The 15,748-nt window shown below is 41.6% G+C and overlaps 1 protein-coding gene across 2 annotated transcripts in view; it reads right to left on the bottom strand.

Annotated features, from left to right (window-relative positions):
- Positions 1-15,748, bottom strand: part of LOC147666684 (histone-lysine N-methyltransferase 2C-like) — a 369,504-nt gene that overhangs the window by 183,973 nt on the left and 169,783 nt on the right. For both annotated transcript variants that reach the window (XM_086948969.1, XM_086948970.1), the window contains exon 2: positions 4,858-4,970. In XM_086948969.1, the coding sequence (XP_086805095.1) occupies positions 4,858-4,970 (113 nt within the window). The remainder of the gene's footprint in view (positions 1-4,857; positions 4,971-15,748) is intronic.

The following is a 15,748-nucleotide window of genomic DNA, read 5'->3' as shown; positions in this document are numbered from 1 at the left end:
CTATTATTTAACCTTAGCTGTTTACTGTGATACATTATGACCTAGGAGATTGTCCAGAAGGGTATTGTTATTTAATATTGTGTGCCTTCCATAATGTTTTTAAATTATTAAGGTTCGAACCGACTTGGGTCAATATCGTATCTAGGGTGCGAATATTTCTCTTTTACCTCCATATATGTTGGGGCATCGAATTAAGTGTGGGTGTATATATATATATATATATATCTCCACACTTAATTCGATGCCCCAACATATATGGAGGTAAAAGAGAAATATTCGCACCCTAGATACGATATTGACCCAAGTCGGTTCAAACCTTAATAATTTAATTTTATATATATATATATATATATATATATATATATATATATATATATATATATATATATATATATGCTCCCGACCAGAGTTTCTTCCTCCCAGGAACCACACAAACGACTCGCACACCAGGGTCTGTGTTTAAATTGCGTTTATTGGTTATACATACATATATACACATATATATATATATATATATATATATATATTCACAACCTCCAATCATTTTTTTTTTCTCCTTTTGCAGACAATTATTAATTCTCCTTGTGAAAACTCTGATCTGTGGAGTCTTATTGAGGTAACCTAATGAAGGAGTGTGATTGAATCTTCCTTTTTAGCTTAATTAGCTTATAAAGGATTGCTATTTAAATAAGGTGAACTTTAGCGGCGTGACACTTATGATGTCGATCTATTTCCCTTTTAGTAATTGTGCTATTGCTGAAGGATATAAATTACCACGTATACAGAATAATTGAACTTGAGTAGGTATTATGAGTTGTAGTAATACTTGAAGCTCATAAATTGTTTCTGGATATACTTGAATCCTTAATTAATCTTGATTTTAGTGGTTCAGTACTACATGAGTATTTGAAAACAACCCAGAATGACACTGATGTATCTGTGAAAGAATCCTTTCTATTGGTGAGTGATTCTATTAATACTGAAGAAAGCGAAGTCCCTTGGGTTTAGCTTCTGTGGATAATGAATTGTTTGGATGCTTCCAATATAATATCATAGAATTAGGTTTCTCAATTTTAAGATCATTGATGGCATTATGTTTTAGATACTCACAACCAGTAGCTGGCTTATATTTTACCCTCTGTCCACACAATATGTGGTACAGGTGTAAAATAAGTGACATTGTTTAATAATCTCCCTTTACTCTTGATTATTCACTTGGTTATTGGTCGGTGATTTGAGTGATTGCTTTCTCCTTTGCAGTTTCTTATCCTGTCTAGGTCTTCTTGTTTGTTTAAAGAAGTGGTGGAAATAGGTGTCTTTTCTATCACTATAGGTGTTGGTTACTATCATTGAATTTAAGGAATCTGTATATATTTTTGCTTCATATTTTTATTGTAGCCCTGAAGAAGTCATTGGGTGATTGTTCCCGTGACGAAACATGTGTTGGCATTGTTTCTGTTTATTGGCTACACTCGATGTGAACTGTATGAATTATGAAATATAAAATGGTGATCTTCTAACAAATTGAAGAAAGAGAAAAAAGAAAATAAAAAGAACTGTTAAAGAACTGTGAAAGAGAAAGACTGATTTGGTTCTTCTTTTTTCTCTGAAATCACTGTCAATTGTTGATTTGTGCTCGGGGACAACATCTATTCTAAGGAAATTAAAGTAACATTTCATTTAAAAAAAAATGGCTAAAATCCGAAATGAAGGACCAGCTATATGAAGGTTTAAAGTCCTAAGTAAAAAATTGTGACAAAAAGCACAAAGCACCAATGATAGTCAAATGCTGTGGTAGACCGGGACCCTAGGCACAATTTAAGGCAGAGTGCAGATCAGCTATGCCAACCAGGTTCATCCTGGTTTAGGGCCTACTTTAGATCTTGGCAGATAGTCTACTCTGTCACAACGGAGATGGATATGCCGTCCGCCGAAATATAAATCTCATTATATCCTATGGGATTTATATTTCAGCAGACGGGTCATCCATCATTGTTGTGACAGAGTAGGTCATATGCCAAGATCTAATTCAAGCCCTTAGTTTTAAGTCCCAATCAACCACAGGAGTACACTTCTAAAGCCTCCCATGAACTACAGGGGAGGCATTTAGAAACCCCACAGTGTCAGGCCGAGGCCAACAGTAGAGTCCAGTCCAGGTCGAGTTGCAAGGAGTTCCATGAAAAGTCCTCCTGCAGCTTGTTGGCTTTCTGTAGCCCCACAGGAGGTCAGCCAACAGACCCTTAGAGTACACCTATTTCTCCTGGGTACAAAAGGGAACAGGTATCGCCCTACAGGTCTCCTCTCGAGTCAAGTCTAGACCTCTTCTTATCTTCCGTTAGTCCAGAAAGTGTTCTGTAGTGAGTGCCTGGAGGTACCACATTTATGCTTGGAGATAGCTAGTAGGCTGCCCCGCTCTAACCAGTGGGGTAAAAGTTACCATACAGACACAAATCTGGTAGGACAAAAGCAGAGTCCTCCAGCAACCAGACAGTGGATCCAAAAGAACAGTCTTGGCATCCTGTTCTCTTGCGTTTAAAGTGCACCCAAAATGTTATTTGAAAACCTTGTAGACCTGTCAAGCAGGATTTGACACAGTTGTATCAAAAATGATGTACACAGTCAGCTTCCTGCCTATTCTGCAGAGCTCAAAGAAGTCATCTCTGTTTATTCGGGTCAGCCTATTGTTTACTGTTGGGAGACATTGAACACCTATTTCAAGGTCAATTAGAGATGGGGATCTAACGCAAATGAGCATTTAGGAACTTCGGGCACAGAAAAAAAACTTTCTGAAAGTCACCTTTTATTCATATTTAATTTCTAGCTGGGGCCATTCTCAAAATACAGCATTAGCATTTTAAAACATACTCTGGTTTTCTATATAGGACAGCTAGGCCTGCCGCAGTGAAAATAGCTTTTTTGGGTGCCAGTCACTGTAAAGACATGGGATGAGTTATTAATATTTGAAAATAAGGTTTTGACCTGTCAAAATGGTTTATTTTGGCATGGTCTAATTGCAGTTTTTCCACTGATTTAGTCAGGCAACAATGGTAGGCCTTAAGCCATGTTTGAACTGTCCCTGTAGTGGTTATCATAAGACGTGCTGCAGTCCACTAGTGACATTTAGCTTAAAGGCCCTGGGTAATCATCTTACAATGTACTAGGGATTTATAGGCAATTACGGTGGTGCCATTTTCTAACCAAGTTTAAAAGAGGAGCGCAGGCAGTTTACTACTGGTTAGCATGGTTAAAGTGCATAGATTTGTAATTCCAGCAACAATGTATGGTCCAGCAAAATTCAAAAATTCTGGGGTGACCACGCAAAAAAATAATATTTCAAACAGATCTCATACAAACTCACAAAAGGTGTGAAAAGCAGATATTAATGAGCAACTCAACCTAAGCTCCTCCAATAATTTGCTGAGGACAATGCTTGACAAATTACATTAACAGCATAATTAACCATATGCATCAATAACTTAGTCTGCACTATGAAAAAGTATCATAATTTAAAGAGTGTAATAAATAAAGGCCAACCAAGGCAAATGCTTGCCGAAGGATTTAGTGAAACACTGGGGATCGCCACAGCAGAGAAACAAAGCCTAAACGACAGCATACAATGAATACAGATGCTCAGACGTCGTGCTTAATGCATCTGAAATATGGTGTTTAGAATTATAAAGCATGCAGCAAGATAGGGTGTAGTGGAACACAGAAGGGTCACATTCAAACGAAAACAGCCAGCTATGAAAATGAAATGACAAATGGAAAACAGTACAAGAACTCAAGTGATAATGCAGCAAACAGAAGAAAAGGAATTTACATATACTTCGTTCAATGAAGTGCTAATTGGAAAGTGCACCAGTATGGTAAAATATTCGTACACAGGAAGATTCTCTCGTGTGATATCATTTATCCTGCAAAACTAAAAGCACATATTCAAGATAAAGTAAGGAATTTGCTAAACGTTTGGTCGGAGGATTTAGTTAGAACTACGTGAAATGAAAGTATACATGAACATACTAAACCAGCTACGTGAAAATAAAAAATGCTTTTGTGGTATAGCCACCAAATCTGATCCTTCAAAAAATGTCCTACTGTAGGAAGAGATTGCCACGAAGACAGGTACACAACTTGCATACAAACTGGACAGGTAGACTTCCTTGTGATTTGGATGCCACTGGTGTGGAAAATTGTTCTGTTATTAGAGCAGCGGGTGGCTCCTCCATTTGAGAGGAGCGTCGCCCCACTGAAATGGCCTCAAAAAGAAAAATAAATTGGTAATAAGTTAATTCATTTCCATTTTATTTTCCTTCACCCCTTCCCGAATGGAGCGTCAGGGCGGTGGCGAGGCTGCTGCTGACTGGAAGCAGCAGAGGAGCAGGGCACTTTCAGCTAAAAGTGTGCATGTCTTTTTGGCCGGCCGTCTTGTGACAGTCAGCCACACATGCGTACGTAAAAATTCTCTAACCGAGCTGTCTTAAGCCAGTTAGGTTAGAGAAAGCTAAAGCCTCCAGAGCGCAGAAGAACGCAGAGTGATGCAGCTTCCACCAATCCCAGCACTACTCATGCTGGTGAGAGCAGCGCCAGGATTGGTTTGGGAGTTTGGGGCCTACCTTGGAGGAGAGAAGGGCCTCGAGGAGGATGTTGCGTTGTTCTCGCAGATACGTGCTTTTAATTTTTTAGTTAGTTATTTATTTATGTACCACCCGCCCTACCACCCTCGGTCCACTGCATGAGAAGAACTTACAACAAAGTCTTCTCTGAGCCTCAATATTTGCATTTTGCACCTTCCATCACTAAATAATCAATGTTATTTTAGCCTGAGTATTTCAATAATAATATACATGGAAATCATACCAGCAAATGTACCTGCTTCCACGGGTTTCTGCACAGTGTTTTCAGTTTCTGCTGCCTCCTGCCCATCCATGCTATCGTCATCCTCCAGGGTAGTTTTCCCTCTGCTTCGAGGCCTACAAAATAAGATGTACATTGTCAAGTGGTATGTTATTATTGCAGCAAATTTATTTTCACTAATTGTTTTACAGACTACCTAATCAAAATGCCAAGAATAATTAAAATGTAGTTTCAAAATATACAATATCCCTACCGAGAATGCGTACAAAATGTCACAGTGATTCACACTCTGAGAATTATCAATATTCAAGCCAATAAAACATCACGGCAGTTGGTAAACTGGGCAAATGTATTCAAAAAGTACTTACATTTGATTCTGAATGAAAATACATCATTTATAAGAGAAATCATGTCAAACGGAAGGGGTTTGTCCGAGACTCAGTTCCAAAATGTATTTTTTTTAATTTAAGGAATTAAAAAAAAACTTATAAAGTTCACCCACAACATAACTAAAAGTAAAATCATAAAACTTTACAGGGTTTGTGCAAGTTCACAGAAACGTTACATTAACTAAAGAAGCACTGTGGTGTGTAAATATAAACAAACGCATAAAAAGAGTTCATATATACGGGATAAATTATCCCACGCCGTCCATTACAAGGCAATTGCAACTCGCCAATGAGTTCCATGAACATATAGAGGAACAAAGTCAAAGTCAGAGTTCCTTAACAAGGTCCTGGAACTTTAAGTTAACTTGAAATATCCTTTTAATGTACTGCAGAGGGTACTACATGGTCACACCATCACCCTGTTGCCAAACTGTTTAAATCATTGACCTCTTTCATGCTCATTTCATGACGAGTAAAAGCAGAAGCTGTACTGTGAAATGTAACACACCAAAAAGCAGGCAGTAATTTTTGACAAGATATCTGAATCAGTATACTTTAAGACAGATTGAAGCAATCATCGGAAAAAACAGTAGGACACACCTATGCAAGATCTATTGGCATTGTTCTTAGTGTTTTTTTATGTTGTATACAATGACATGGTATGGCCTATGATGATTTGATATGGTATGGTATGGCCTATGGTGGTATTGTCCATCGTGGCGTGGCGTGGCATGGCAATGTATTGCATGCTACGTCTTGTTATTGTATAGTATGGTATGGAACGGTCTGTGATTGTTTAGTATGGTTTGACTTGTCATTGTATAGTATGGTATGGATGGTATGGTATGCCCTAAAGGATTTAAAAGAAACATAGTAAACATTACAACAAAAAAGAAATTGACGCATAGAGGGACCCCACAAAGGAACAAGCAGCAGCGCAAAAGGCCTTTCAAGTGGAAGTGGTTCTACAACACTGGTGCACCCAGGAATGAACAACTAACAGTATAAGACATATCTGAAGAGGACACAGAGAAAACCCTTAGGAAGACGGAACAGATGCCAACAGAAGGCTGGTGATCACACACGACGACCAGACACATATCATGAAGGATGAGCACAGATCTCAACACCAGGGGACGGCATGTTGCGAGCAGACGATTACTACTGCAGACAGTATTTATGCACACAGGAAATGGGACAAAAGAGGTGTCTGGCGGCTGCCTGGAGGACTTGAAAGTCCGAGAAATACAGCCCACAAGACAACCGTAATAAACAAAAAATAAAAACATTTTGAAAGTCAAGTTGTAAAGTTACATGGACTGTTGCAAGTTCAGGACTCTGACCGGGGAGGGGGAGACGGAGAGTTTATTAGAATGGCCTGGTAAATGCACATTGATAGGTAGGGAACTAAAATAGATATTGGTACGGAAGTCACCATAACAAGGCGCATCTGCAGAGCTTGTTCCCAGGATCACTGCAATAATTGTGCTGAAGGAGATGTTCTATCACCCCAAACTAAAAACATCGATAAATATACATTTTGATGTGTGAATTAATTAACAAACATTGTAGTCATACCCTCTAGAACAGCGGTTATCATTTGAGTTCTGTGGACACCCACTGAATAATTAAGGAAACTCGGGAGCCCCCACTTAGTCATTATTGGAAGCTGGGGACCCCAGCCTAACGTATTTTATACGATTTGAACTTCAAAGCAATACAATAAAACACAAAAACAAGTATACAACAAATACATGCTCAAATATTGAAATATTTCGTGTAATACACCGTCAAATATAGAAGAATAATTCTCAATTTTGCTTCTTCATTTGTATATACTTTAATTTTAATATATGGATTTTCATATTTAATTTTGTAACAGTTGCGGAAACCCGGGGAAAGCCTTAGGGACCCCCTAGGGGTGCTCTGACCACAGGTTAAGAACCACTGCTTTAGAATCTAAAAAATAACTGGGAAGAGGAAATATTTGGTACCCCTTACTCAGCTTACATGAGGGGCGTGCTGATATGGGCAGCAACAGGAGCCCCATCACAAATATGAATACAACACAGACTGAGAAAGTAGATACATCATACAAGAGGGTTCTATTAGACAGCGGATAAATAACTGTGATAAGCATATATGACTTCAATGTCAATTAGGTGCAATGTCTAGATTTACTAGCCACGAGCATTCTACAGACACCATAAACAGGGGGAATCTTGTGAATGGACTACAATCTCATCCAAAATGCGGAACTACATAAATCCCCCCCCCCCCCCAGCCCCCACACACACACATACAGGGAATGCAGAGCCGCACAATCACACACAAATTCAACATCTAGCTATAAAATGGTGGCAGACGGAGGACATCTTGAGAGAAATGCACTCCAACATTAAAGTACTCATTTTACTACCAGGTACACAACATAAATATCAGACTAGACAAGTTCCAAGGAACCTCCGGCATATTTAGACAAATGCTCACTTCAGAATACCTAGGATGGTCAGTTTTACATCACAACCCCCTACAAATGACACTTGAACGGGGAAGAAGCTCCCCTGTTATATCTACAAGGCGAGTGCAGACTGATGCCCTTCAAGGCGCTGCCAACAGAAACATGATAGGAGAGCGCAATGATTATTACTGGCCTGGGATGCTTCTGAATAAAGGGATACATGCATTCTATCCAACTTCCTGATAATATACCTAAACAAAGCAAAACAATTGCCACCCCCCTGTCACACTTAAATTAATCTCGCAATAGACCTATTAGCCACAGACAAGATACCAGGGTCAAATGGACTCCCATCGGAGTTCTACATGACCTATAAAGCAGAACTGGCCTCGAGTCTCCTAAATATGTATGAAGAAGCAAACTAAAAGGGAGTACTCCTATAGTTCACTACAGGAACAATCAGTGGTATTACCAAAAACAGGCTGAAACCTGTTGATATCAAATCATTTTGCCCAGTCATTGCTAAATACATATTAAAGTTAGGAAAGACATTAGATAATGGACTATTACCGGTGCTACCCTAAATTATACACTCAAGCCAGAGCAGTTTCATACTCGGCCATAAAAATGCAAAAAGGCTTTTGACACATCTGGCTTTATATTTTCGGGGTGCTCAAAAAGTCGGAATGGAAGCCAAATTCCTGAATTAGACTGGACTTCTATATGCAGGACAACTGGTAATGGTGTACGCAGGACAACTGGTAATGGTGTACACAGGACAACTGGTAATGGTGTACACAGGACAACTGGTAATGGTGTACGCAGGACAACTGGTAATGGTGTACACAGGACATGTAATATCTCAGTAGTGCTACAAGCGTGACCTACTTTCCCCACTATTCTTCACACTAGCCATAAAGCTGCCAGTGTGCAGACTGAGACAAGGGACCGAATGGGGAATACACATAGTTAACAGACAACATACACACTGTTGTTGAACACTCACCATGAATTCCACTATCAATATGTTAGAACTAATTACTACTCTAAATTAAATATGGGACAGCACTTGCACTAAAAATGAACTTCAAAAAAGCATGCCTATTCCCACGAGAATGATAAAATAAGAAGAGAGAACACATACAACAGTAGCCCCGCTGGGAACCGGAGTCTCTGAAATACCTTGGCGTAAGAATATATCATCACTAATCTTTTATGGGTTCCGAAGTAGCGTGTTACTCGCCCAAAAAAATCCAACACCCCATCAAGTGTGGCAAGCGCTATATAAATGCTAACCTTTTTCCCTCTTCTATCCCCCCATTATCCTTCTCAATCCAAATAACTAACATATTCACCACTCAAAATACTTTAATATTTTCACTATACTAATTAACCACTAATCCTTTATGGGCTTCGCAGTAGCATGCTACTCGCTGAAAGAGCACTTCGACGCCTCATCTGGGGTAGTAAGCGCTATATAAATGCAATTACAATTACCAAGATCTATTAAATTACAATTACCAGGATATATTAAAAGCAGGTCATTCGAACAAAGCAGTAACTAAAATTCGTCAATCTGTCTCCCTTTGATATAAACTCCCCTTGTCCCTGATGTCTAGAGTAGCACCTGCCCACACCACACAATTTATGGCTAAATTGATACAGGAGCTGGATGAACAAGGGTGCAAATGAATAAATTGCAAAGACCATTAGATAAGGTTTTACTGGGAGCTCCCAACTACAAGATACTCTACCATGCAGCTCAACTCCAGTAAACAATGAAACTGTTAGGAGATGATGAAAACCCAGAAAGAGGAAAAGGACATAAGAATGAAACTGTGTGATGTAATAACTGAAGCAGTACTGGGTAAAAAGAAAAGAACAGTGGAAAACCAATGTCTGCTTACAGTATCTAAAAAATATTGATAGACCAACTTAAAAAGAAAATTAACACAAGAGCAGTCTAAGCACCGGATCTACCAATTTAGTGCCTTAATGGATTCCAAGAGGTGATCCCAGATACGGGACAAAACACCTCCGGATGCAGGTCAGGATTAGGATGGTGGGTCACATATTACAAAAGGTTCATTCACACATTTGAGGATAACAGAGGCGTGCAATAATTGCGTTGGGCCAGTTCATGACATACCATGCATTGATTAGGGGAGCAGCGGCACAGACTTGGAGCATAGAAAACAAGCATTGGAAATGCAATAGGTCTCGCATTAGAAAAGTTGGATCTATTGGTTTTGTAAATGACAAAATTTTTTATGTGTTGGTCTTGAAAATAGCAAAATTAATAGCTTTGTCATTTGCAATGCCAATACTTTTAACTTTTGCAAATGTGACACCTATAGCATTTGCAATGCAACATGTTTTGTATGTACGTGACTTAGATGTATTCATATTACAAATACAAATGGCTTTTAATCTTTTTAAAGAATTAATAAAAAGTTCTTGTAATTTATAATAGCAATAGCTTAAAGTATTGTAAATAACTTTTGTGAAGAATATGTTCAGTGTATTTTATTGTGACGAAAATCCAAGAACAGAGGTGAAATATTAACATATTTTTGTGACAATTGTAATAAAGCTTGAAACATTGAGAGAACATATTTGAACCAGTTGTTGTTGTTCAACCAGCTCAGACGTCAACCTCGCTAGCGCCGAACACCTCCACTTCCAGATCCACACCGACCCCAAGACAACACTCAGAGGCACACTCCTTTACCGACCTCCAGGATCCCGTGCACAATTCAGCGACGTTATCACTGACTTTATCACCCCACACGCCCTCCCCTCCGAGGAATACATTCTACTAGGAGACCTCAACTTTCACCTGGAAAAGAGCAATGACAGCAACGCCACCACCCTTCTGGATAATCTCGCCAACCTCGGACTCAAACAACTTGTCACTACGCCCACCCACATCGCAGGTCACACACTCGACCCTATCTTCACCTCCAGCAAACATGCCTCCTTCAGTCACACCACTACTCTCCATTGGACGGACCACAGCTGCATACACTTTTTCTACAATAAAACCACCACTCACAACCATCCTCAACGTACTCTGCGAAGAAACTAGAACAAAATTACCATCGACCAGATCTCCTCATCGCTTCTTCAAAAACCCCCTGCCCACTCCTCAAACCCCGACCAAGCAGCCATTAACCTCACCCAATGGCTATCCAACAGCGCCGACATCCTAGCACCGCTGAAAAAACGTCAAATCAAACTAGGCAGCAAAAACGCCTCCTGGTTCAACGATGATCTTAAGAAATCGAAGAAACTCTGTCGCTCCCTCGAGAAGGCCTGGAAAAAAGACCCAAACACCAGCACCAGGGACGCCTTCAAAAACGCCACCCGCATACACCACCAACTAATCCGATCTGCCAAGAAAACCGCATTCAAAGACCGACTAGACAACAACGCCCACAACAGCAAGGAATTATTCAACATCGTCAAAGAATTCACCAACCCCTCAGCCACCTCCAATGATATCACCCCCTCTCAAGCCCTCTGCGACTCCCTAGCCTCGTTCTTCCACAACAAAATCACAGACATCCACAACAGCTTCGACAACCAACCCGGAGACCATCCCACCCAACCTTCTGCCGTACCTCCACCCCCCTTGAACAAACTTAATAACTGGAACCCAATCTCCACTGAGGACACCATCCACCTGATGAACTCCATCCACTCAGGATGCCCCACAGACCCATGCCCTCACCACATCTTCAACAAAGCAGACTCCATCATAGCACCACACCTCCGAGATGTCATCAATTGCTCCTTCAACGCCGCCACCTTCCCGGAAAGCTGGAAACACGCTGAACTCAGTGCCCTTCTGAAAAAACCCACAGCGGACCCCACCGAACTCAAAAACTACCGCCCCATCTCGCTCCTTCCATTCCCGGCCAAAGTCATTGAGAAAGCCGTCAACAACCAGCTCGCCGCCTTCCTCGAAAGCAACAAATCCCTCGACTCCTCACAGTCCGGCTTCCGAGCCAAACACAGCACGGAGACCGCCCTCATCGCAGCAACAGACTACATTCGAACTCTACTGGACAATGGAGACACAGTCGCCCTCATCCTCCTCGACCTCTCCGCAGCCTTCGACACAGTTGCCATAGCACCCTTCTACAGTGCCTCAGAAACATCGGAATCCAAGGAAAAGCACTGGAATGGATCACCTTGTTCCTCACCGGAAGAACCCAGAGAGTCCGCCTCCCACCATTCAAGTCTGAGGCCACTGAAGTCATCTGCAGCGTACCCCAAGGGTCCTCACTCAGTCCCACCCTCTTCAACGTATACATGAGCCCCCTCGCGACCATCGCACGCCAACACAACCTCAAAATCATCTCCTACGCGGATGACACCCAACTGACCCTATCACTCACCAAAGACCCTAACACCGCCAAAACCAACCTACATGAAGGAATGAAAGAAGTTGCCGAGTGGATGAAGCACAGCCGTCTGAAACTGAACTCAGACAAAACAGAAGTCCTTATCTTAGGTACCTCCCCCTCCGCTTGGGATGACTCTTGGTGGCCAGAGGCCCTTGGAAAAGCACCCATCCCGACGGACCACGCATGGAACCTGGGCGTCATTCTTGACTCCTCACTCTCTATGAACAGACAAGTCAACGCCGTTTCATCATCATGCTTCAACATTCTCCGCATGCTCAAAAAAACATTTCGCTGGATCCCCACCGAAACCATAAAAACAGTCACCCATGCACTGGTTACAAGTCGCCTGGACTACGGAAACACCCTATACGCCGGTATCACCGCAAAACTCCAGAAAAAACTCCAACGCATCCAGAACGCATCAGCCAGACTCATACTAGACATCCCGCGTAAAGACCACATCTCTAGCCACCTGAAAAACCTCCACTGGCTCCCCGTCAATAAGAGGATTACTTTCCGCCTCCTAACCCACGCTCACAAAGCACTCTACGAACTTGGACCCGAATGCCTCAACACACGACTTTCCTTCTACACCCCCTCTCGCCAGCTACGATCTTCCAACCAAGCCCTTGCTACCGTTCCCCGCATCAATAAAACCACCATGGGAGGTAGATCCTTCTCCTACCTCGCAGCTAAAACCTGGAACTCACTCCCCACTCACCTTCGTCTCACTCAGAACCACCTAGCATTCAGAAAGCAACTTAAAACTTGGATATTTGACAAGTAATTCCCCACCCTTCTTCAAGCGCCTTGAGACCCTCCGGGTATGTAGCGCGCTATACAAATCTCCTGACTTGACTTAACTTGACAGAGTGATGCTGTGAGGGTGATAGATAGATGGAGTGAGTGGCGATAGATAGATAGATAGATAGAGAGTGAGTGAGTGGCGATAGATAGATATATAGATAGATAGAGTGAGTGGCGATAGATAGATAGATATAGTGAGGGCGATAGATAGAATAGATAGATAGATAGAGATAGGATAGATAGATTATAGTGAGGGCGATGGATAGATAGATAGATAGATAGATAGATAGATAGATAGATAGATAGAGATAGGATAGATAGATTATAGTGAGGGTGATGGATAGATAGATTATAGTGAGGGCGATAGATAGAGAGATAAATAGATAGAGTGAATGTGATAGATCGATTGACAGAGTGAGGGGCGATAGATTGACAGAGTGAGGGGCGATAGATAGATGGAGTGTGGGCGATAGATAGATGGAGTGTGGGCGATAAATGGACTGAGGGTGATAGATAGACGGAGTGAGGGATATAGATAAGAGTGAGGGCGATAGATAGATTGATAGAGTAAGGGGCGATAGATATAGTGAGGGGCGATAGAGTAAGGGGCGATAGATATAGTAAGGGGCGATAGATAGAGTGAGGGGCGATAGATAGAGTGAGGGGCGATAGATAGATAGATGGATAGATAGATGGATGGATAGATAGATGGATAGATGGATAGATAGATAGATGGATGGATAGATAGATGGATGGATAGATAGATAGATGGATAGATAGATAGTGATGGCGATAGAGTGAGATAGATAGATAGATAGATAGATAGATAGATAGATAGATAGATAGATAGATAGATAGATAGATAGATAGATAGATAGATAGATAGATAGATAGAGTGAGGGCGATGGATAGATAGAGTGAGGGCGATGGATAGATAGAGTGAGGGCGATGGATAGATAGTGAGGGCGATGGATAGATAGAGTGAGGGCGATGGATGGATAGATAGATAGAGTGAGGGCGATGGATAGATAGATAGACAGATAGATAGAGTGAGGGCGATAGATAGGTGTCTGTTGTTCCTGTCCGTGAGATGCGCCCCCTGTTGGTTCTGTGTGTGTGAGTTCTGGCCCCTGTTCCTGCCTGTGTGAGATGCGCCCCCTGTTCCGGTCTATGTGAGATGCGCCCCCTGTTGTTCCTATCTGTGAGATGCTCCCTCTGTTGCTCCTGTCTGTGTGAGAAGCATCCTCTGTTCCTGTCTGTGTGAGATGCGCCCTCTGTTGTACCTGTATGTAAGAAGCGCCCACTGTTGGTCCTGTCAAGTATGGGAATGAGTGAAAGAAAAGAGAGCAAGAGGAAAAAGAATAAAAGGTGAGAGAGAGTGAATGAAGGGGAGTCAAAGAGAGAGAGAGAAATAAGGGGAGATAGAGTAAATAAAGGGAAGCGAGAGAGAGAGTTATGGGAGGGAGAGAGAGAGAAAGAGAAGGGAGAGAGAGAGAGAGAACAAGTGATACAAAAAAAAGTAAGCCATGCACGAGTGATTAACGAATGCTGATATTTTTAAGCCCACAGCAAATGTTACTTTGCCCAGTGGGAGAATATAAAAAAAATTTGTAAAAAATTGACAGAGTGCGCAAACCACAGAGTTAATGGCCAAAAAAAATAAATCCAAGAGCGAGCCGTGCACGAGTGAATAAGTACTGCTGATATTTTTAAGCACACATCTAATGGTACTTTGCCCGGTGGTAGAATAAAAAACAAATTGACAGTGTGCAAACCACAGTGTCAATGGGCAAAAAGAAACCAGGAGCAAAACGCCGAACTGTACTCTATTACCGGTCAGCCTCATAAACACGATGTTTTGTGCGCAAAGGATTCTGGAGGTATGTATGGTAATTAGCATTTCCTGTTCACGGCTGGAGCAAAAATTCCTTTGACACCACCGATGTTCTCAAAACAACAATTATTTCAAGAGGGCCCTTTGAGTAAAAAAAATCTTAATAAATGTACATCTCTTTTCTGGGTCTGAAGTTTTAAATCTGAGTGAAAAAGATCTTAATAAATTTACTTCTCTTTTCTAGGCCTGAAGTTTTAAATCTTACAGTGCTTCCTAGAGAGGCACCTACGCTTTACATATATAATGTACAATACTTCTCTGAGATCCTATTTTGCAATGGGTCAAACAGCTTCTAGTAGCTTAAAGCATAGACACAGAGTGAAAGTAGTACTAATACCTAACTGTGGCAAACAGAAGAAAAGAGGCACACTTGGGTAATAACATGGGAAGGAGGAAAGGATGCGGAAAATAAAATAAACCAATAATCCCACTGGACAGACAAAACAAAAAGGAAACTAGCTGAGCTTGGATTATGAAATCGCAGAAGTACAAACAAAGGAGCCTGATTAAAGCCAGCACGCCGTCTGTGAAAACAAGACGGAGGGAAGGCAGAGAAGGGGAGGGGGGAGGAGAAATGCGACATAGCGGGCAGGGGAGGGGGCGGAGCGGGGAGAGCGGCGATGAGGGTGTGAAGCAGCAGGGGCCTTTGAAGTGAAGCTAAGTTTCACTTCAAAGGTGTGGGAGGAGTGGTGCTGGGGAACAGATCGCGATTTGATGATGTGCACGCGCATTTTAGGTCAATGCGCTTGCGCATTGACCTAAAAGTGCACAGGCACAGCATCAAATTGCCAGTCAATCGCCAGTCTAGGTAAAGCTTATTTAAGCCCCAATAGTCTCGCTCAATGCGCATGCGCATTGAGAGGCGAGACCTAAAAACGAAACCATGCTGAACTACTGCAATTGATGCGGATACATAGGCATAATAAATAAT

The sequence above is a fragment of the Lissotriton vulgaris genome, unplaced genomic scaffold, assembly GCF_964263255.1.
Source record: "Lissotriton vulgaris unplaced genomic scaffold, aLisVul1.2 SCAFFOLD_1077, whole genome shotgun sequence".
In the NCBI taxonomy this organism is placed as follows: Eukaryota; Metazoa; Chordata; class Amphibia; order Caudata; family Salamandridae; genus Lissotriton; species Lissotriton vulgaris.
This window is presented reverse-complemented; position numbering and strand designations above follow the sequence as displayed.